The sequence below is a fragment of the Phacochoerus africanus genome, chromosome 6, assembly GCF_016906955.1.
Source record: "Phacochoerus africanus isolate WHEZ1 chromosome 6, ROS_Pafr_v1, whole genome shotgun sequence".
NCBI lineage: Eukaryota > Metazoa > Chordata > Mammalia > Artiodactyla > Suidae > Phacochoerus > Phacochoerus africanus.
Genome location: NC_062549.1, coordinates 98,448,757 through 98,469,789, shown reverse-complemented (window position 1 = coordinate 98,469,789; position 21,033 = coordinate 98,448,757). Strand labels below are relative to the sequence as shown.

General features: G+C 47.8%; 4 protein-coding genes and 1 long non-coding RNA gene across 13 annotated transcripts in view; 3 read left to right on the top strand and 2 right to left on the bottom strand.

Annotated features, from left to right (window-relative positions):
* The first annotated feature begins 26 nt into the window (after positions 1–26).
* Positions 27–2,447, top strand: C6H1orf56 (chromosome 6 C1orf56 homolog). The gene is made up of 2 exons (XM_047784712.1): positions 27–1,253; positions 2,127–2,447. The coding sequence occupies exons 1-2, from the start codon at positions 249–251 to the stop codon at positions 2,145–2,147; spliced, it is 1,026 nt and encodes a 341-aa protein (XP_047640668.1). The 5' UTR covers positions 27–248; the 3' UTR covers positions 2,148–2,447.
* Positions 2,448–4,551: 2,104 nt separating this feature from the next.
* Positions 4,552–11,124, bottom strand: CDC42SE1 (CDC42 small effector 1). Of its 3 annotated transcripts, none has more exons than XM_047784716.1 (5): positions 10,987–11,124; positions 7,595–7,913; positions 6,947–7,057; positions 5,880–5,968; positions 4,552–5,208 (listed from the first exon to the last, which is right to left on the bottom strand). In XM_047784716.1, the coding sequence occupies exons 2-4, from the start codon at positions 7,646–7,648 to the stop codon at positions 5,894–5,896; spliced, it is 240 nt and encodes a 79-aa protein (XP_047640672.1). In that variant the 5' UTR covers positions 7,649–7,913; positions 10,987–11,124; the 3' UTR covers positions 4,552–5,208; positions 5,880–5,893. The 3 variants fall into 3 exon arrangements, with proteins under 3 accessions (XP_047640672.1, XP_047640674.1, XP_047640673.1); XM_047784718.1 differs by lacking the exon at positions 10,987–11,124 and adding an exon at positions 10,848–10,908; XM_047784717.1 differs by lacking the exon at positions 10,987–11,124 and adding an exon at positions 10,809–10,905.
* MLLT11 (MLLT11 transcription factor 7 cofactor) lies at positions 9,842–17,429 on the top strand. Of its 2 annotated transcripts, none has more exons than XM_047784714.1 (2): positions 9,842–11,972; positions 16,085–17,429. In XM_047784714.1, exon 1 carries the CDS (start codon positions 10,798–10,800, stop codon positions 11,422–11,424), a length of 627 nt encoding a protein of 208 aa, XP_047640670.1. In that variant the 5' UTR covers positions 9,842–10,797; the 3' UTR covers positions 11,425–11,972; positions 16,085–17,429. The 2 variants fall into 2 exon arrangements, with proteins under 2 accessions (XP_047640670.1, XP_047640671.1); XM_047784715.1 differs by having other exon boundaries at positions 11,610–11,972.
* On the bottom strand, positions 17,389–19,306 carry LOC125129689 (uncharacterized). Its single transcript, XR_007135518.1, has 2 exons — positions 18,802–19,306; positions 17,389–17,994 (listed from the first exon to the last, which is right to left on the bottom strand). It is a non-coding gene; the product is annotated as an uncharacterized LOC125129689 (long non-coding RNA).
* The window catches only part of GABPB2 (GA binding protein transcription factor subunit beta 2), a 31,785-nt gene continuing 29,872 nt past the window's right edge, over positions 19,121–21,033 (top strand). For 2 of the 6 annotated variants that reach the window (XM_047784696.1, XM_047784697.1), the window contains exon 1: positions 19,149–19,453. The gene's annotated coding sequence lies outside the window, so the exon portion shown is untranslated. Of the gene's footprint in view, positions 19,454–21,033 lie in introns of all 6 variants that reach the window. The other 4 variants (XM_047784701.1, XM_047784700.1, XM_047784698.1 and 1 more) reach the window with 3 other exon arrangements.

Below are 21,033 nucleotides of genomic sequence, written 5' to 3'. Positions count from 1 at the left end.
TTCCCGGTCAGGGTCAGGTCTGGCGCAGTGTCCTTGCAGCACAGGTTCCCTGGGACGTTCAGCTGAGCCCTGGGCCTGCCCGGCGCCCCGCGGGAAGCGGGGCTGGGGGAGGGGCGTGGCTGCGCGCGCCTCTGACCCCGCCCCTCCCCCTCGGGCCTCGGTTCTAACGACCTGGTGGGTAGAGAGCGGAAGGAGGGAGAGAAGGTGTGAGCCCCGGCCTCCCTCCCAGCCCCACACCGTCCAGCCCCATGGTCCCCGCCGCCGACGCGCTGCTCTGGGCCCTGCTGCTGCTGAGTCTGGGGCCCCGAGCGGCGGCGGGGGCCCAAGGCCTGACCTCGACCGCGACACAGCGGGACAGTTTCCGCTTTGGAGGCCCTCTGACCCGCACCTACCGGACCACCGCCCGGAGCCGTATACCCCCGAGGGTAAGGGTGACGATGGAGGATGAGGACGACGTCGTGGCCGTGGCCGACCGCCTGGCAGGCCCGGCCGCTGCCGAGCTCCTGGCCTCCACCGTGTCCACAGGTGGCCAGTCGCGTTTGTCGGCAGAAGAGGATGGGTCTTTGGAAGAAGGGGTTGTGATTTACGCCAGAAGGAATGACACCAGCCCGGAGACTCCCATTACGACTTCCAATACAGCTGGGGGGCCAACCCCAATATTTACAGCCAACGGCCAGGATCCTGAAATCAAAATGAGTTCAAGCCCATTGCCTTCCACCTGGAAGGCCGCCGCGGACCTGTCGGCCTCCGACAATACGCTGAACCAGTGGTCAAGAGCAGGGTCCACCCGCAACCGGTGGCCACCACCCTCACCTACAGCCATGCCAGCTCCTGAGGATCTGCAACTGGTGCTGATGCCCTGGGGCCCGTGGCACTGCCACTGCAAGTCCGGAACTATGAGCCGAACCCGGGCTGGAAAACTACATGGCCTTTCTGGGCGCTTGCGAGTTGGGGCACTGAGCCAACTCCGCACTGAGCACCGGCCCTGCACCTACCACCAATGCCCCTGCAACCGCGATCGGGAGGAGTGCCCCCTGGACAAAGGTCTCTGCCCTGACACCAGCTGCACCACCACTCAGACCACAACCAGAGCCACCACCACTACTACCTTTCCCCCTCTTGTCCCCAGACTCAGACCAACCCCTTTCCCCAGTCCCGGTCCCAGCCCAGCCCTTGCTTTTTGGAAACGGGTCAGGATTGGGTTGGAGGATATTTGGAACAGCCTGTCTTCAGTGTTCACAGAGATGCAACCAGTAAGTGTTTTAATGATTAGCCACGATCTTTGTTGCTGGACCTGAAAAGTCCTGATATCCAGAACCCTGCTAAGCCAGCCAGCATGTCTGCAGGAACTGTTACTTATGTATTTGGCTATTGATTCATAATATGCATTCATGTGTGTAACAATAATGTGAATATTGTAGCCATTAATCCACCTATCGTTTCTCGAGCAACTGCTGTTTGAATGTTAGGCAACACGTATTGTTGATCATTAGATGATTATTGAACAAATTGTTAAGATTGTAGATAAAGAATCATTGATGTGAAGCTAATTAATGGATATGGACGATATGAATAATTTTCATCTTATTAATGCAGTTTAACACTAACAGCCACCAATGTCTGAGGTCTTCCTAAACATGCACTTTACCATGATCCAGCCTCACAACCCAATGGTCTTATAATTCCCACTTTGCCGGTGAAAAAGCAAGTTTACAAAGCTAATAAGTGGCAGTGTCACCGCAGGATTTAAACCAGGTTTATTTGACACTAGTGCCGATGTTCTTAACCACTGTTATCCCAAAGAACTGTCCTTCTGGGATTATTCCCAGAAACCTAAGAATTCCCAAGGAAGGTTATTCCCCTACCAAAAGAGCTACCAAATAAATTATTCTCAAGATGACAGTAACTATGAGAGAGGGGAAAAAGGATAAAATGTATATGGTCATTTTGCCTATTTCTGTTTTTGTCTTTCTCCTTATGTGTCCAATACCATTATCCAATATAAAAAAGAAGCGTAAATGGTGGGCAGTAGTGTTGAGAGAGTAAGGGTCTGTGGGGAGCAGGAGATGAAGCAAGGAAAGGAAAAGATGTGGTTCTGATATTTTCCCTTTTGTTTCCTTACCCAGATAAACAGAAATCAGAGGTAGTGGCCACTTCATCTGCAAGAGGAGATGTCAGCATTTCAACCACTCCTCTTTCAATCCCAGCACCCACTGGATATTTTTAGTACAGAAAAACAATACTAGGAAAAAAAATTTTGTTTGGTGTTGTGTCTTTTTCAGAGGTACCTGAGGGGGCAGACACTGTAAGTGTTTTGAATCTTAAAACTGAACAACGTAGCCAGCAGCATCTGGCTTGGTGCTTCCCTGTCCCCCGGGATAAAAATGTTCATATTGTTCATCGTCCTCATTTCCAAAGTTGTTTTTAAATAAATACTTCTTTAAAGACTTGAAAAATCTCAGATGAATGCCAAGAAAAAGGAACAGGAAGAACAATGAGTTGAGCTCTTGGAAGTGATGGTGGTCTTGACTTCCCAACATTTAGCCTTCTCTCCTCAGAAAGGGCAAGGCTGGCACAAAATTCCATTGACAGCCACTTTCTAGGAGTTGCCTTCATTAATCATGTCTAACCTTTTTTTTTTTTTTTGTCTTTTTGCCATTTCTTGGGCCACTCCTGCGGCATATGGAGGTTCCCAGGCTAGGGGTCTAACCGGAGCTGTAGCCACCGGCCCACACCACAGAGCCACAGCAACACGGGATCTGCGCTGTGTCTGCGACCCACACCACAGTTCACGGCAACGCCAGATCCTTAACCCACTGAGCAAGGGCAGGGATCGAACCCGCAACCTCATGGTTCCTAGTCGGATTCATTAACCACTGCGCCATGACAGGAACTCCAATCATGTCTAACCTTTAACCGAACACACACCTGTAGTGATTACTCTGGGACTATTTTACTTAAAATTTTTTTATTTGAAAATGCACTTAAAAGTCCAACACTTTTTAATATAAATTATGACTCTCAAACCCATCACTCTAAATATTGTTCAAGTGATGGCAGCATACACATTAGAGAAGGTAGCTAAAGGTGAGAGCACAAAAGAAGACTGTGTCCAAAGAATAGGAATAAGGCTCAAGATCAGGGTGACCAGAGTCCAGGAGTCCCCCATCTTTCTGCCCTATCCTATTAACCCTTTAGATCTAGTATAACCCTCAGGCTATTGAGCTACTTTAGGGCAACAAGATGAGCTACTTTCAGAGCAACTAGCTAGACTGGAATTGAACTGGGATATCTCTATGACCAAGTTTAGACACCAAAAAACTGCAGGAAATACACTGAAATTGGAAAAACTTAGAACCTTGGTCACTGTGGGTGGGGGCGGACTGGAGGGCTGGTGGAGTCAGCAGAATAGATCCTAGTTCCCACACTCCTGACCCCCACTCCCATCAAACAGGATGCTTCCCGTTACCCAGCTAATGAGACCCCTGCTTTCTCAGCAGGCTGGAGCTCATCTGTTCTGCCCTCCCAAATCATCCTGCAAAGAAGGGGCCAGTACACCTGAGAAAACAAAGTGCCTAAAGACCCTGCTCCAACATTGTTTTCCCACCTAAAGACTTCAGCATGGTGGGCAGTGGGATTTGGTCTTCAGACAAAACTCCCTGAGTCTTATTTGTGTCTGGTTCTAGGACTAGGGCACAGAAACAGAGCTTTAAATTTGGGGAGGATAAGCTGGGATGTCTACTGCTCTACTGCTTTCTCTCCCTCCCTCCCCCAGTCTCCCTATACCCTGGTCATGCCTCCACACCACAGGAACCCCTTCTCCAGAGAGCGTAAGGGCAAGAGGCACAGTAGACGTCCATCACAGAGACATGAACCCATGCAAACACAAGCAATACACTGAATAAAGAAATGTTTTGAGATTATGTGCAGCCCTATTGAGGCTACTTTAAAAGGGGCCCTAGTTAGTCCATGGTTCAGACTTAGGATGATTAAGTTGAAATCACTTAAGAGAAAAATATCTTGACTCTAGAGCACCGACTCTCAACGGTGGGTGATTTCGCCCCTTAGGAGACATTTGGCCAAGTCTGGGGACATTTTTGGTTGTCATAACTACAGTGGGCCAGAGATGCTGCACAGGACAGTCCCTCACTTCCAAGAATTAATCCAGCCCAAAATGTCAAAAGTGCCTACTTTGAGAAAACTTGCTCTAGAGGTCTTCCTGTTCCCACGCTGTGAGGACCTTAAGAATACTCAAGGAGGATTGTTTTACACCTATTTATCTCACTACCACTCCCATCCTCCATGATCAGTAAGGCTACCCTGAGACATAACTCCTAGTTTTGTTGCATTCTGGGTTTCTCTCCAGATCCCCCTCCTGCTCTGACTAGGCCAGCAGAGAGGTTGGCAGAGGTGCCCAAGACTTTAATGGAATGTCTTCGGGTTAAGACTGGCCCCATAACTCTTATCCGATGGGAAACAGTAGGGCTGTGGGCAGGGATGGGGTTAAGGAGAGAGGTAGTAGCAGGATGAGGATAATTAAGAGAAATCATCTTAAATTAATTTTTTAATTAAAAAAGTAAAGACCTTAGGGGGTGAGCAATGCTAAAGAAACATAGGGTTAGAGGCCTCCCTAGAGAAAGACCTTGGTATTGGCAGAGAAATACTGAGGGACTATGAGCTTAAAGTCTGAGATCTAAAGAGAAAGAGTAGGCTAGCCAGTGGTCACCTCCCAGCCCCTGCTTGACTTCTGCTTCAGCTCATTCCAGGAGGAAAGAAAAGGGCAGGGAGGTAGGGAGCTTCTCAGCAAAGCCAGTTTCAGCTTTGGTAATCTCGCTCACCCACCTACCATATTTAAGGAGTTCCAGGTTGAGTTTAAAAACATATGGCACCTAGACCATCATTCAGGAGAAGGGAACGCATTCCAGGTTCCCAGAAAACTCCTATCTCAGATCTGAGAGTGTCCAGGGCTTCAGCTAAGCTCCTCTGGCCAACTAGTAGTCACTTGGTCAGTCCTGCTGCCTTGACCCCATCTCCAGGAGGGGCTACAGCCAGAGGGAGTAGAGGGAGTCCAGCCCCCAAGTCTTCTGAGGCACTATTAGACAGACAGGGAAAAGAAGGGCCCTGGGGTCACTGATTCTAGGAGGGCATCTGGTGGGGGCAGCATCTCTTCTGGGCTGGACACAGTGAAGGCTGGACACACAGCAGAACCTGATTAAAGAAAAAAAAGCTTAGCCTCGAAGAAAACCTTAGGGAAAAGGCACCACTTGGTTCAGGCTCTTAACTATTCCCACAGTGTGCTCATTTTTCTATCTACCTACCTGCATATCCCTTTCTCTCTGCTTTTCCGGATCCTACATTTCCCCCCCCCCCTTTTTTTTTTTTGGTCACACCCACAGCATGCCGAAGTTCCCAGGCCAGGGATCAAACCCACACCTCAGCAGTGACCCAAGCCTCAACAGTGACAATGCTGGACCCTTAACTTGGTAGGCCACCAGGGAACTCCTGGAACCTACATTCTTTTTGTTTTTGTCTTTTTAGGGCTGACCCTCAGCATATGGAGGTTCCCAGTCTAGGGGCTGAATTGGAGTTGTAGCTGCTAACCTATGCCACAGCCACAGCAAATCTGAGTCATGTCTGTGACCTATACCGCAGCTCACAGGAACGCCGGGTCCTTAACCCACTGAGCGAGGCCAGGGATCGAACCTGCATCCTCATGGTTACTAGTCAGATTTGTTTCCACTGAGCCACAACAGGAATTCCTGCATTCTTGACCCTTCCATTCTACTTTTTTTTCCACCTTTCACTTCCCAGTCTTGCAGAGGATCATGGTTCTGAGGCAGGAGGCTGGAAGTGTTGGATGGGTTTCTTTAATCACTCACCATTCCTATTGGAGCTACAAGCCCCTAGAATTGCTCCACGGCCTGTCTCGGTTTCCCTTGGATCTCATCTGCTCCTGAACTGCACCTGTCTGTGAAAAAGCACATGTGAGACCCTCTACCAGGTCTTCATACGGCAGAAAAAGAGACCTCCCCTGGGCCCTCCAAGGAGGAGGCTGGCCCACCCTCCCTACAATTAGTCTGAAAAGGCTATAACTAACCTCCATTCCTCCAAGGGAAGTCTCAATGCCTCCCTTCACACTGGCCTTTATGGGAGTGAGATAAAATAGGTTTTACTAGTGAGGTCCTGTCTCATATTTACCTGAGATTCATAAATAGTGGTGAAAAGACTCCTTTGATATTTCCAAGCCCATTTCCCTTATTTTGAGAGCAAAAATGCATATCAAACATTATTTCAGACAGAGATGCTCAGTCTTTTCCCTGCCCGAAAGCTCCAACCACAGTATGACTTCCGTGGCGATGAGACAGCAGTTCTTAATTAATAGAAGGAAGGGTTATGGTTTTTGGAAAAATCCCTCCAAGTAACTATATATATATATATATATATATATCCCCCATCCCAAAGAGAAACAATCTGTTAATTACAAAGATGAGGAAGCCTAGACCAGAGACTTGAAATGCCAGATTTCAGATTTATGCAGCCTGTGACCAGGACTAGAACCCTAGCTTCTTGCTTTCTTTCAAGTATTTTTCTTTCTTTCTCTTTCTTTGTCTTTTGAGGGCCGCACCATGGCATATGGCAGTTCCCAGGCTAGGGGTCTAATCGGAGCTGTAGCCGCTGGTCTATTCCACAGCCACAGCAACGCCAGATCCGAGCTACATTTGCGATCCACACCACAGCTCATGGCAACGTCGGATCCTTAACCCACTGAGTGAGGCCAGGGATTGAACCCACAACCTCATGGTTCCTAGTTGGATTCGTTTCCACTGTGCCACGACAGGAACTCCCTCAGGTATTTTTCTATGCCTCTAGCTATGCTCTATACTTTCAATAAGGGGCACAGTTCTAGGCCACAATCCCATATCAACCTTTCCCATTCCCTAGTTACCATGGCAAGTCCATCTCCGGCCCCCATCTCCCCAGAGCCAATGTGAGTCAGGTGGACAAAATTCATTGGTTCCCCAATCATGGTCCGGTCAATCCGTCTCCTCTTCTTCTTCTGCTTGGAGAAGATAGGGAGTTAGGCCTGAAGCCCTTTCCTTCGGTCACAGTGGAGGAAAGGAAAAGAGTCTGAAAAAACCACTAAGGGAAGAGCTAAGGGCTTGGTGGGAAAGGGCATACTGCATTACAATAGGGAAATCACTAGGGTATGAAAAGCAAGGCTGGAATGACATAAACATAGAGAGGACACAGGCAGGATGGTAAGGGCAGTGGCCGGCAGAGTGAACACTGGACAAAGAAAGGACATGTCAAAGTCACTTGTGGCTGATGAGGAAACAATGGGGAAAACTGACAGGTATTAAGCGTCACCTACAACCCCTGCCCAACTCAGAATGGACAGGAACAGGAAGTGATAGCTAGGACCCTTCACTTCGTCCACCAAGTCCCCTTTATCCCGTGTCACACCTGCCTGGCCATAGAAGCTATCCTGACAAGGAGGGAGGCAAGAAGTGTGCTTTTGGACGGCAGCCCCTAGATGGTGTGTCTACTTCTCAGGACATGGTAACTGATTTCTATAGGGGTTGGGGAGACTCACCGGCTGGGGTTTCTCCACCACGCAGCAGCCCAGTTTGTGCCAAAATTCACTCATGTTCCCTGATGGTTCCAGTTTCAGTCTTCTGCCCAAGGCCCCAGGGGGCTCTTGCTCTGGTGCCTTAACTGCCCACGCCTCACTCGCCTCAGGCGTAGCACCACCCTGGGTTTACTTAGCTGGACAGGTCTAGAGAAAGCAGAGTCCCTGGAGCCCTTAGCTGAGCAGTGAAGGTCAGTGTCTTAGACCCTGAGACTAGCAAGGCCAGAGACTGGGGTGGGTGTGCAGACAGGCACAAGATTATGTCTTCCACAGACCTGGAACCCTGGATGAGCAGAAAGTAAAGAGAAAAGAAAAGTCATGAGAAATACCCCCCTCCCCCACTCAAGAGGCCTCTTGATGAGCCCATATCCCCTGGCTCCCCCTTAAAGGCCCTAGTCCTATAACCAACACTAACCTTCTCCAAACATAAGGATCTGAAAGTCTGACTCTCAGAGAAAGGAAAAGAACCAAAAGGGCACTGAGGGGTTAAAGAGTGTTAGTTGCTGGTCGTGAGGGAGAAGAAGGGGGCTAGAAGCTGGGGTGAGATGATGGGAGGGGACCAAAGGACACTGACAGAAATGAGCAAAGTGTGAGGGTGCTTCAAGCTCCACCTCTCTTCTCCCCGGTTTAGGGCAGAAGGGGAGGGGCATTTAAGTGACTTTGAAGAGGAAATGGTGGTTTTTGGTTCTCACAAACAAGGCCTCCACCCCTGACCCTCCCTTTTTCCTTACCTTACCCTGAACACCTAATTTTCTTAAGACTAAGAGAGGCCCTGACTGCCTCTCTTAGGTTCTAGGTGACTAACTGCAGTAGGTTGTAACCTAAGAAAGACTTTCTACAGTGCGGAATTTCTTCCCTCTTGGGTCCCTGCCCTTGTTTCTCATTTCCCTCAACTGAGATCCAACCCCTCCCAGAGGCCATTTAAGAGTTCCTTTATTACTTGACCTTGAGCTCCTTCCTGAAGGCTGCCCACAGTTTTATCTGTGTTCTATATCAATGCACTCCTGTGTGTGTACTTCTGTTTGCTCACAAGTGGCAAGGCCGTATTTCTGTGTGTCTTACAGCGATCATCTGTGCACAGATTGTAAGTACCCGCACCAGGTATCTTCTGTCCCATGAGGAATATTTTCCCAGCCTCTCCACCCTCTTCACATGTCCTATCGTGCCACTTTGCTCTGTCTCACACCCCATAGGGCCTGGGCCTCCCTCCCTCCCCGCTCCCCTCATGCTGTGACCTGTTCCCTCTTCCCTCCTCACCACTTCCACCCCCGAGCTTCATCAGCCAACCAGACAAGAGGAACTTTCCAATAGCAGGAGCTTCCAAGGAAAAACGTCCTTCCCTCTTCATTACTGCAGGGTTTCCTCTATTTTCACTGCACTCCCTGGTTCTATAATATAAGCCACCTCAGAGATTCCAACAGGGCAGTTACACTTTAGCCTAAATAGGGCTCTCCCCTCCCTCCAGGACTGGAACCCTCATACTCCGGCACCCTAGACTGAGAGAGCTTTTTCTCAGCCTTGAGGGGAGATCACACAAACACGGAGATACAGCATCTGGAGGATGATAGAACCTAGGAGTTTGGGCTTTCTCTTACTTCCCTTCCCACCACTGGAGGAGAGGAGTAAGGAGACAGGGCGGAAGTCAGAACTGAGCTGTCCAGAGAGGGGAGCTGTGGTCAGTGGGGAAGCCAGTCAGTCACAGGGTTTGTCATGATGGTGGTGGTGTCGGGTGGTAAGGGTTGGGGGGAGGGGGGGGTGAAGAAAACAATGAAGAATCAGAGGAAACCCCCAACATTACCAGACGGTCGTACTGAGACCGACCTCTCCCCCAGCAGCCCCCGCCCCCACCCCCACCCCGCTCGAAGCTGAGTGGACAGAAGTGGATGGTGGGAGGGGAGAGGAGAGAAGAGGGGGAGGAGGAGGAGAGAGGGAAAGGGGCAGTGGAGGGAACAAGGACATTTCTGTTCCTGTTCCAGGGACCTGGCCAGAGCTGGGTGGAGGGAGACTGTGTGTGGGACTCAGCATGAAATGTCCAATAATGATGAGGAGTGACCAGGAAATTCCATTCCCTAGGACACAGGACATAAGGGTCTCTGAAACTTGGGGGTGGGGTGAGTGAAAGGAGAAAACCGGGCAGGGTGAATGTGCTGGTGGAGACGGGGGAGGGGAACAAGGCCAGAAAAGGAAGTAAGAGTGATTGGCTGCCACTCTCCTTTAAAATATCTTGAATGGGTTGAGGAAAAATCAAGTCTTGAACTGGAAAGTCCAGGAGGAAGAGCACCTGAACCCACTACCCACTGTCTCAACCCCACAATAAAGGGGAAGGGGCTGGGTAAACAGCAGCAGGGGTCAGGATTAGATCACATAAGGCCGCATCCTGACAGCCAAATGGTGCAGAGAACTGGTAGGTAAGGTGAAATGCAGAGCTGGAAAAGACACCAAGGTCACAATGGAGCTTAAGAGCTTTAAAACTACTGGGGAGTGAGAAGTGGGGAGAAAGGTTCCAGGGAGGAAGGATGTACAGAGGTAGTTCCCTGGTCCTGTTCTAGCCCCAAACCGGTTTTCCCGGTCCCGCTGCCTCCAGCCTCAAGGCCTCCAACCCGCTGCCTGACAAGCCTTCACAAGAAGCAGCTGGAGAGAAAGAGAAAGAGAACTGAGAGAATGGAGTGGGCTGTTCTGGCTATGAGCCCAGGACTGCAGCTGGTCCCCTATGGAGACCTCCAGACATGGAGGGCTGCTGCGGGGGCTCTAGAGAAATAGAGGTGAACCCCATCTTTCAGTCAAGTGACAAGCATTTGCCCCAGGACCAACTGTGTCCTTCCCCAGGTAGGTCTTGGGGAGGCTCAAGAGGAAACAGAGCTAGGCCCTAAAAACTCCCCCTTCCCAATATATTCAGTGACATAGATTCCATTTCTGCTCACCCCCACCCCCAACTCTACCTGGAAAGTCTCTGCTCCTCCCGAGGCTGAATTAGGATTGGGACCTCTCTGTGAATCTTTCCAACTGAGCCACTGCCTTCCGTGGCTGCCTGTCTCAGATCTAGACTCTCCCGGACCAGCTCCGCTTCACTTTGTCGGCACAGCCAACACTGAGGCTGGTTGAGTCTCAAAAGAGACTTTCTTCCCAACTCCCCAACACTCCAGACCCTTCTTTCCCTTCTACTCTTCATGGGCCTCACCTGTGCACCGCCCGAGCGTGGACAGGGACGGTCACTCACCGAGCGCACCCCTTCTGCCACCGACCCAGCATCTCGGCAGCCGCGGACGCCCTCCTCCCCCACCCCCAGCATCCGGTGCCTCTCCGCCTGGCTGGGCAGGCGGGGCGCACCGGCCGAGCGACCGACTCCCAGTCCTCACCTGCTCTGCTACGGCATCCAGGCGTCCGGCAGCTGGTGGGGGGCCCCCGCTCGGTGCCCGCCAATGTGGGGTTCCCGGGCTCGCTCCTCGGCGCGGTGGGGAGCCGAGGGCGGGCCGGCAGAGGTGGGGCTGGCCGAGGGCGGAAACGGCCGCGACGCGATTACGAAACCCGTCCTGCTGGGAGCCGGGCGCACAGCTCCACTCTGGACTAAGGAGGCACTGCTCTGTGAAGGGACGTGGGAGGGGCCTCGGAAGCCCCTCGAGGAGGGCCTGGCATCCAAGCTGGACCCTCCGGAATCGCACGATCTCTTCGCGCGCCAGACGTTTCGGGGCAAAAGGAAGCGGAGCCCCCAAATCCTCCGGCCCCAACCTTTTTCAGAGATTTGCAGAAGCACGCACAGCCCCCAGTCTTCCTGTGCCCTATACCAGATGGAATAGAGCTGGGTGTATTTACCCACCGGGAGGGTGGGGAGGCAAGTCGGGAAGGATGGAGAATTTTTCTGATTCTCAAAAACAGTTCGTAACCTGAAATCAAATTGGGGAATAAAAGGACACTCCTCTCCTCCATCAATAGAGTTAAGATATTTAATCTATAAGCCTAAAAGTAGAGGACAACGGACTGCTCATTCATTGCACCCTCAGTCAGCATGGGGGTGCTGGAAGAGCTCAGGAATCTTTGCGCAGACCAATGAGCCTACGGAGATGCTTTAATCCTGTCTCCCTCCCTAACGTGTTCTGGAACCTATCATTTGAATTAGCCGAGTCAGGCAGGGAGGGGGCGGGGAGTCCTTCCGCCCTTCTTAGGAGGGGCTGCATTGCAGGGGGAGACTGAGCAGACTGACTCAGTCACTGAACAGGGAGAGGGAGTGAGAAGACAAAGCCGTCAAAACCCCAGTAGCTTTCTTTTTCTCCAGCCCAGAGCAGACACCGGAGCCCCGAGGTACTCCCTCCATCTTTGGAACACGCTCATAATTCATCGATAACAGGTAAAGTAAACTGAGGGAGGGGGGCCAGGGGGCTGCAAAGATAAAGAGCAGCTGTTTCTAGTTAGACTGAAGACCCCAAATGAGGATGAGGTTGGGGGATAGTTCAAGAGGAGAGAAGGCAGCGCTGTGAACAGCAGATAGTAATTTGTTCATGGTTTTACATGTTTTTGTTAAGATCTCCATCCATGCCTTATAATCCTTTAGATTAATTTCTAACAATTTACATGTAATTATTTTTCAGCATTTATCTCATTCCATTGATCAATTTGCCTATATTGCCCTGATGATAATAAAATTTTCTTTTATTTATCTTCAGTCTAGTTATCTAGTATCTTTTTTTAAGCTGTAATTTGTTCTCCCAGTTTTTGATGAATCTCTTGTCCTATTGTGTCCCTCTAACCTCTACTTCCCTGTATTTTCTTTCTTTTTTTTTTTTTTTTTTCTGTCGTGTGCCATTGCTTTGTCTACCCTCACCCCAAACTTATTCGTCTTGGTAGGAAGGATTCTGCGGGGGAGATTTGATAATATGGAGATTAATCCTGACCTTTCTTTTAAGCCTCCTCCCATTCTCAAACCTTTGCTCCAAAGAAAGAGACAGCTTGAAATAGGAAGGTAGGGGCCTCTGTGTTGGAGAACTGCCTGATCCCATATTGAAATCTATACAATCCACAAGAGTTAGGGAGCAGATTCTGGAAAAGGAATGCTTATTTGCCTCTCTGTGAAATATGTGGGGGAAAGACATGGCTAATAAGAAGATCCAAGCCTAGAATAAGACACATACAATGAGATGCCAGAGAGGTTCCATTCCCCTCCACCACCATCCCTTGTCCTCCCTTCTTTGGTGGCAGCATGACACAGCAAGGCCCTGTTGGGTAGGCCCTGGATTCCCACAGAGGGTCTGGACAAAGGGTATTTGGGTGTGTCTATGTGGCTCAGAGAGAGCCACACCATGCTATGTATTTGCTAATTGTGTATCTCTAAGAACAGACGATATTTAGAAATTACTTTTGCCTAAAATAACTGAATGCTTTAAAATGAAGGAAGGATAGTGGTAAGCATTTATCAAGCATGTGTTTTGGTACAAGACACTGTCCAAGCCCTTTAAGATAAGTAAATGAGAAATGGGTAGAGAATATCTGGGGAAGAGAAAGCTAGCTAAAAAGGGACCTTATGCAAAATCTGAGTACTTGGGAATTAAATTCATACTGTATTAAATTGAAAATTTTCATTACTAATGTAAAGGGTATTTTAGCTTCAATTTTTAGTGTAGTCAACATTCTTGAATGTCAAGCAATGTGATGCATTTGGTATTATGCACATATTTCTGAGTCAATGGCAAAGCTAGAGATTATAGGGCTTTAAAGTTAATATTTTATAAAATTTCCTCTAGCTTTTTTAATCACGAGAGAAGCTCTGCCAGACAGAATTGTGTGGACAGTTTCTCTCTCTATATATATATATGCTGGTTGTAAGAAAGGAAGCTTTTTCAGTTTGTCAGAGAGCTTTTTCTCTTTCTCAGATTCTATCTTGCTCTCTTCTGCCTTTTGCATTTTTCACCATTCAGATCAGGATCACAGAAATAATCAACAGCTAACTCATTGAACATCTGTTCTTTAGGAATTAAGAATTCTTGCAAGTTTTGAGAATGTTGGTATAGGATTATATAAGGCTGTAGGCAACTATCAATGTACAATAAAAGGATCAGACTGGGGGATTATGAGACCCTACCCAAACTGACTGAATAATTTCTAAGGTGTTTTCTAGTTTTAAAATTCATGATCCCCCCCCATGATTCTTTTTTTTTTCCTATGATTCTATTTTTTAAAGAACCTATTTTGTGCCCAGCATTGTACTAAGCTCACTCTGGAGAGGACTGGTAAGAGAGGGGATATAAAGGCAGGCAGCTAGATAGAGCAATAACTGGTATGTTAGTTTGAAGAATCCCTGTGGGAAAAAGACAATCACATTGCTGACTCTAAGGTTTGCTTCTTAGGGTCTATAGTCTCAAACCTAAGACAGGGTTGATTGGTTGATAAGAACAGTATTTTCTGTAGCTTTCTGTGCGCATGTCTCTGTACATGTTACTGTGGAGATGATCAGGGATGAATATCACAGGATGATGACTTCACCTTTCCAGCGTGCTCCCCCACCCTGTTCCAATCTCTGAATTACCCTCCTTCTAAGCAGCTTCTCTGCTGAGTAATGCTTAGTTCCCAGAGTTTATTTTGGAGCTTGAACCTAAGAAAAAGAGCAATTCAGAATTCACTTTCAAACATCCTAGTCTATTTTCCATTCCGAAAGCCCCTACACTCATACATAATTGTGTTCTAGATTAAGGCCTATTTTTTCCGCCACATTATATGGGGACATTTTGGAACCTATTTCAGGCAACTATTTAGGAGTCTCAAGGTCCGGTGAGAGCCAATGGAGTGTTGGACCGGCTTTGTGAGATGTGGGTTCTATTTTTGGAAGCAGTGGAATGTTCTTTCTGATCCTTCGAGAACATTTCAACCAATGCTTTTTGCCTCTTCCCTTGGCTAGTAAGCAGCAGGGTGGAGGCTGCAGGGAGGTATAATAGCCTAACATTAGAGTGTGGGTGGGCTGAGCAGAAAAGGTGAGAGAAGTATTCAGTTAAAACATGAAAAAGTGGAGTCCCTGCTGCAGCATGGTGGGTTATGAATCTGACTGCAGTGGCTTGGATCGCTGCAGAGGTGCAGGTTGATCCCTGGCCCTGTGCAGTGGGTTAAAGGATGCTGCATTGTTGCAGCTGTGGCACAGGTCAAAGCTGCAGCTGGGATTTAGTCCCTGGCCAAGGAATTTCCATATGCCTCAGGTGCAGCAATTAAAAAAAAAAAAAAAAAAAACAGTAAAAGTATCTAACTGTTAACGGAACTTCTTCCGGTCTAAACTTTACTTTCCTTACCTGAAATTTCCAATCCATTTGCTCTATCATAAGGTATGCTCTAGCATTGGGATCAGAGAAAAGAGATCCTGTTATAGCATAAGAAAATTCTTTTAGCAACTGGGTTTTGCTCTGAAGGAGAGGTAGGTTGGAGAGAAATAGGCTGTTAAGGTGTGCAAAGCCCAGCACTTGTGAAAAAGGTATGAAGTAGACTGGTATCTACTCTTGGGGAAATTCTCAGTCTCTTGAAGGAGAAAGATTATCCCTATGCAAGACACATAACAGTGATCTGTATCCCCAAAGTGATTTGGTCAGGTAAAACTCCATAGGTGTTGTGGGAAATGCTGAAAGAAATAGGGTAGACGGTGCTAAGTTTAAGCACCTCCTCCTAGAAGAGGCAAGTTTCTAGTAGGGTTTAGAAAGCAAGGAAGAGGAGTTCCCCTTGTGGCTCAGTGGTTAACAAATCTGACTAGGAACCATGAGGTTGTGGGTTTAATCCCTGACCTTGCCAGTGGGTTAAGGATCTGACGTTGCCATGAGCTGTGGTGTAGGTTGAAGATGCGGCTTGGATCCTGAGTTGCTGTGGCTCTAGCGTAGGCCAGCAGCTACAGCTTTGATTCGACCTCTAGCCTGGGAACCTCCATACGTCCCGGGAGCGGCCCTAGAAAAGGCAGAAAGACGCGCGCGCGCGCGCACACACACACACACACACACACACACAGCCAGGAAGCAAATAGAAAGTAGAAAATCATGGAAACCCTTTCAGAGGTACCATGACCTATTAAACCAAAGGCAGGAAGAAATCAAGGATATAAAATATAAAGAGTTCAGGTGAAAGATTCCCCTAGGGACTTGAATGGAGTCTTGAAACTTGGGTAGTATTTTAAGATGGAGAGTGGAGAGAGTTAAGCAAGATAGGAATAAGCACAATTATAGCAGAGAATGAACAGCTGCTGGGAAGAATGGGGCCAGATTCTGGAAGGCCTTGAAAACCAGACCTAAGCAGTAGGCAGTAAATAAGCCATTCCAAGATGGGGAGGAGTTAGGAAATCATAGAACATGGCAATAGAGAAAGATTTCTGAAGCTTGTTCTAGGGAACTTGGACTATGTACAGAGGCAAATGGCGATGTAAAGTTTCTAAGTCAGGAAAGGCCATGGGCCACAAAGAGGTGGCTGTAGCATGAAGACTGACAAGTGGTTTCTTTCCAGGAAGTTATGAGGGACCCTGTGAGTAGCCAGTACAGCTCCTTTCTTTTCTGGAGGATGCCCATTCCAGAACTGGATCTGTCGGAGCTGGAAGGCCTGGGTCTATCAGATACATCCACCTACAAGATCAAGGACAGCAGCGTTGGCAAAATGACGGGGCAAGCAACCGGAGCAGAACAGGAGAAAAACCCTGAAGGCGATGCCCTCCTTGAGTACAGCACCTTCAACTTTTGGAGAGCTCCCATTGCCAGCATCCAGTCCTTCGAATTGGACTTGCTCTAAGCCCAAGACCTCTCTCTCCCACCACCATGCCCTCATTGCCTGCCTTTCAAACCCCTTCCTTTCCACCCCTTTGCCCTATCAATCTTGCCTTCTCCCCTCTATTGTGTTGAGGTGGTGCTGATGAATCTGCCAGAGTTGTGTTTTTATTTATTTATTTATTTATTTATTTATTTATTTATTTATCTATCTATCTTTCTTATCATTTTCTCTCGAAATCCCTCCAAGCCAAAAAGTAAAGGGTTCAAAACAATGGAGTACTGGGTCGCAGGGAATCCTCCTCTTCCCCTAGATATTAATTCCAGAAATCAGGCCCGAAGAGGGCACCAGAGAGTCATATAGTAGTGCAAAATGGAAGATTGATTTTTTTAAACTTCATTTTGATTAGCTTCGAGATTGCTCAAAACCTTCTAATTTCTGGCTCCAGGCCAGTAAACACAAATATTTCTTCAAGGGTTAATGAAAACCCTGCAAGTTTTAATTTGAGATTATCTGCCACAAAACTGTAGGATTTCTGAAAGGCGAAGGTGATGACTCCTGCTTTTTTGATCCTGCTCCTTCTTGTAATACTCTTTTTCTCAGAGAAATTGGAACTAGTTAAAGGTATAAAACAAGAGGAAAAAAATACATCATGGGAGATGACAATAGAGGAAAGCAATGAATCACTTTAGAAATACTTACCGCTCTCAAAAGGGTTACAATATATATGCTTCTTCAAGCCTACTCACTTTACAATTTTGCTGCTGTGGGCTGAAAATTCTAGCTGAGGAAAATCACTGGGATTTCAAATCTTAAAATGCAATCTTGCTGACTTGTGATAATGTGTGGGGTTTTATTCAGTTTCTAAATGGCACAGGGTTTGGTCCTTAGTATTTTAGTTTTGCTCTCTGGCATTTGCAGTGTAGAATAGTGATCAATGGGCCTCAGGCACAGTTCTTCAGCCACCTTGAGACCAATAAAATGAACAATCACACTCTGATCCTACACCTTGTTCCCACTCCTTCCAAAATTACTTCTGGTGATTTGTGTTGCCATTTAATCACTTCTTTAATAAAGACATTCAATCCCAGGACTGGACTCTTAGTTCTCTCTCCACAAGGGAAGCAGTACAGAGCGCCCACGTTCAGCTTATACATAATATCTAATATTAACTTTGAGGAAGCAAGATTTGAGTAGCCTTTATACATTAAAATGATGAACTTTATGTTGAACAGATAGGTGACAAGAAAAAGGGTGAAATCAACCTAAAATTATTATTATTTTTCTTAAGACCACACCAGCAGCATAAGGAAGTTTTCAGGCTGGGGGTCGAATTGGAGCTGCCGGCCTATACCACAGCCACAGAAACACTGGATCCAAACCACATCCTCCACAACGCTGCAGCTCAGAACAATGGATCTTTAGCCCACTGAGCTAGGCCAGGGATTGAACCCACATCCTCATGAATACTAGTCCCCTGCTGAGCCACAGGGAAACTCCAACTCAAAATTATTTAAAGTGTTTTGGGAGAAAGCTGTAACCAGATACTCTTGTGCTTGCCCAATAATGAACGAAGTATTTGAGGTAATAATGCTAGATGCCTCAGGAGGTACCTGTGGCATTAAGTCTGCCGTTCATCATCTCAGCCTAGGTGCCTACAAAAAGAAACAAATTAACCCAAATATGTTATATGCTTATTTATAACTTGCCTCATTTAAAAAATAAACAATTTGTACTGATTTACAAATAGCTAATGGGTACCTACTAAATGAGGCACTGAGCCAGACAACCTAAGGATGTAAACATGAATGAGATAAGATTTTGACCTTCAAATAAAAAGGGAAGCCGTGAATACCAGTTGGGGCATTATGCCCTAAGTCCTTTAAAGAACAAGAGGAGGGAGTTCCCGTCGTGGCGCAGTGGTTAACGAATCCAACTAGGAACCATGAGGTTGCGGGTTCGGTCCCTGCCCTTGCTCAGTGGGTTGACTCCGGCGTTGCTGTGGCTCTGGCGTAGGCCGGTGGCTGCAGCTCCGATTCAACCCCTAGCCTGGGAACCTCCATATGTCGCGGGAGCGGCCCAAGAAATAGCAAAACAAACAAACAAACAAAAAAACAAGAGGATCTAGAGAAATCCAGAAAAGAGGGGAACCATGTAAATCTTCCCCAAAGGGTTTGAAAGGCCCATCATCAACGACAAAAGCCAAAATCGAATACAAAATGGAGCAGTGATCTGTTCTTTTCTATGTCTACCTATTTTTGAAGGTCTTCTTTCCCAACTAGTCGCTGTCCTTCAGCTTACGGCGAAAGGTGGGTGCAGATAGGAATCAACTGTTTGGTAAACAAAGTGGCTAACTGGATTTGCAAACTCCCGTTCCATCCCCTTTCAGCACCTCCACCCCCCTCAAACAAGACTCCGATATCTGTTTCACTGAGTTGACAGCTTGGCTCTAGGCTCTTTACCTCTAGGCTGTAACTAGAAATGTGTCCGTCGGGCACCAGAGCTCAATTCACGCACAAATCCAGGCAACGTCCCAAACATCTTCGCCCGAAGTTGAGACAGAGAAACAGTTTCCTCTTCAACCTTAAACTGGCCCCTAAACTGGTTGCTTCTAGCTAAATGCAAACCCAAGGCAGAGATCAGTTTCTCTCAGTGGTTCACCGGGATTCTTGGCGCCAAAACAAACCATCAGGTCCGTCCCCTACCGGAACTATATGACACGTAAGACGCGTAATCGACAATCCTCCGCCTCGCTAAATAGTCCCGTCTGAGATAACATAGATACGCACTACTTCACCTCAAAAGACTTTCGGAGAATAGAAAATGAGCCTCAGGGGTGCATCACCCTTCTGTTCGAGTGCAAATGTGGATTTTCTAACCACATTCTCTTCACAGATTCTTCCGCCAGAAATTATATTCGCCGTCTTCACTTCCGGGTCCGCCATTTTGCAGCCTCCATTTCTCCGCGAGGGGGGGTTAAAGGCCCCCAAAATATGTATATATGAAAAGGCCAAAAAGTAACCATCATTGACAGGGAGCCTTAACTAGAGAAGGAAACAGGACCAAACTGGCGGGCTCGGCGAAAGCACAGCCGGCAGCGTCCCGGACGAGGAGGTAAGGAGGGAGGAGAGATGTCTGGGCTCTGGGGGGCGTCAGGGCTGGAAGGGAGACTGCCTTGAGAAGTTGCACCGCCTCCTAGCCCAGCCCCGGACCTCTGGGTGCAGACAGAGCGGCGCCCCTTCACTGGAACGGGGTTAGCTGGGGGAAGGGGACGAAGAGGAAGGGGATGCTGCCGGGAGGAAGGGGAGGGGACTAGGAGGAGGTGAAGAAGGGGGTGGGTGTAAGACCTGGGGCTGGGGAGCCGGACCGAGGGAAGGCAAGGCCACAGAGGTGACCACTAGGGGGCAGCGCGGAGCCCGATCCGGGGGTGGCCCTCTAGGCTGAGACCTTGGCTCCCTGCCACAAATTGACTCTTCCAGAAAGACTGAACATTGCCGAGGCGCTGGGGGAGTTGTGATAGATGAGAAAACGGAGGTTCTAATTCTCTGACTCTAGTGTTAGCCTTAAGATTATTAGTGAGCTCAGTAAACTGAGAAATAGCAGTAAGGGCCCCGCCTCCAGTTCTTGCAGGGTTGTTTGTACAGCTGGCGGCCCAGTGGGGACGTGTGCAATAGAAAAAGGAAAAAAGGTTGGCAAATCATGAGTTCTTCGATTTCATTTCTCCTTGCCATTAGCTTTCTCCTATTCTCACAGATTTTTTTTCCTTATTTTTTAGTTTATTGAAGTCTTGTTGACTTACAATATTGTGATGATCTCACAGATTTCCTTGAGTGAGCAGACATCATCCCATTCCTCTCCCTCTTACCAGAAGGACTTTTCTCTCTCAACTCTTTTTGTTTTTAATTTTTAAAATCAAAATGGCATGCGGAAGTTCCCTGGCCAGGGATCGAAGCCACACCTCAGCAATGACCCAAGCTGCTGCAGTGACAACGGGGGATCCTTAACCCTCTGTGCCAGAAATATATTCTTTTTCATGTTATTTTCCGTTATGGTTTATCAGAGGAAATTGATTACAGTTCCCTGTGCTACAGGGTAGGATCCTGCTATTTATCCATTCTGTATATGTTAGTCTGCATCTGCTAAACCCAAACTCTCAGTCCTTCTCTCTCCCATCCCTTAGCCCCCTTGGCATCCGCAATTCTGTTCTCTATGTCTGTGAGTCTGTTGTTGTTTTATAAATACGTTTTTTGCTTTTTGGGTTCCCCCCACCCCCTAGCACTGATGGCATGCAATAGTTCCCCAGCCAGGGATCAAACCTGCACTGGCCTGTGCCAAAGCTGCAGCAACACCAGATACTTAAGCTACTGCATCACCAGGGAACTTCTGTAGTTCCTGTTGATTTGTGTCGTATTTTAGATTCTACATACTTGGTAGCATATGGTACTTGTCTTTCTCTTTCTGACTTAATTCACCAAGTATGATAATCTCCATCCATTTTGCTGCAAATGGCATTATTTCTGCAAATGGCATCTTTTGGATGGCTGAGTAATATTCCATTGTGTGTGTGTGTGTGTGTGCGCGCGCGCGCGCGCTACATTATTATCCATTCATTTGTTGACGGACATTTAGTTTGTTTCCATGTCTTGGGTTTTGGAAATAGTGCTGCTGTGAACATGCTGGTGCAAACATCTTTT

Coding starts and splice junctions, on each gene's coding strand:
- C6H1orf56 (XM_047784712.1), top strand. CDS start 249: ATGGTCCCCGCCGCCGACGCGCTGCTCTGGGCCCTGCTGCTGCTGAGT. Junction 1,254..2,126: donor TGTTCACAGAGATGCAACCA/GTAAGTGTTTTA, acceptor TTCCTTACCCAG/ATAAACAGAAATCAGAGGTA.
- CDC42SE1 (XM_047784716.1), bottom strand. CDS start 7,648: ATGAGTGAATTTTGGCACAAACTGGGCTGCTGCGTGGTGGAGAAACCC. Junction 7,058..7,594: donor TGGTGGAGAAACCCCAGCCG/GTGAGTCTCCCC, acceptor TTCTCCAAGCAG/AAGAAGAAGAGGAGACGGAT. Junction 5,969..6,946: donor CCGGAGATGGACTTGCCATG/GTAACTAGGGAA, acceptor GCTTTTTCACAG/ACAGGTGCAGTTCAGGAGCA.
- MLLT11 (XM_047784714.1), top strand. CDS start 10,798: ATGGGCCTCACCTGTGCACCGCCCGAGCGTGGACAGGGACGGTCACTC.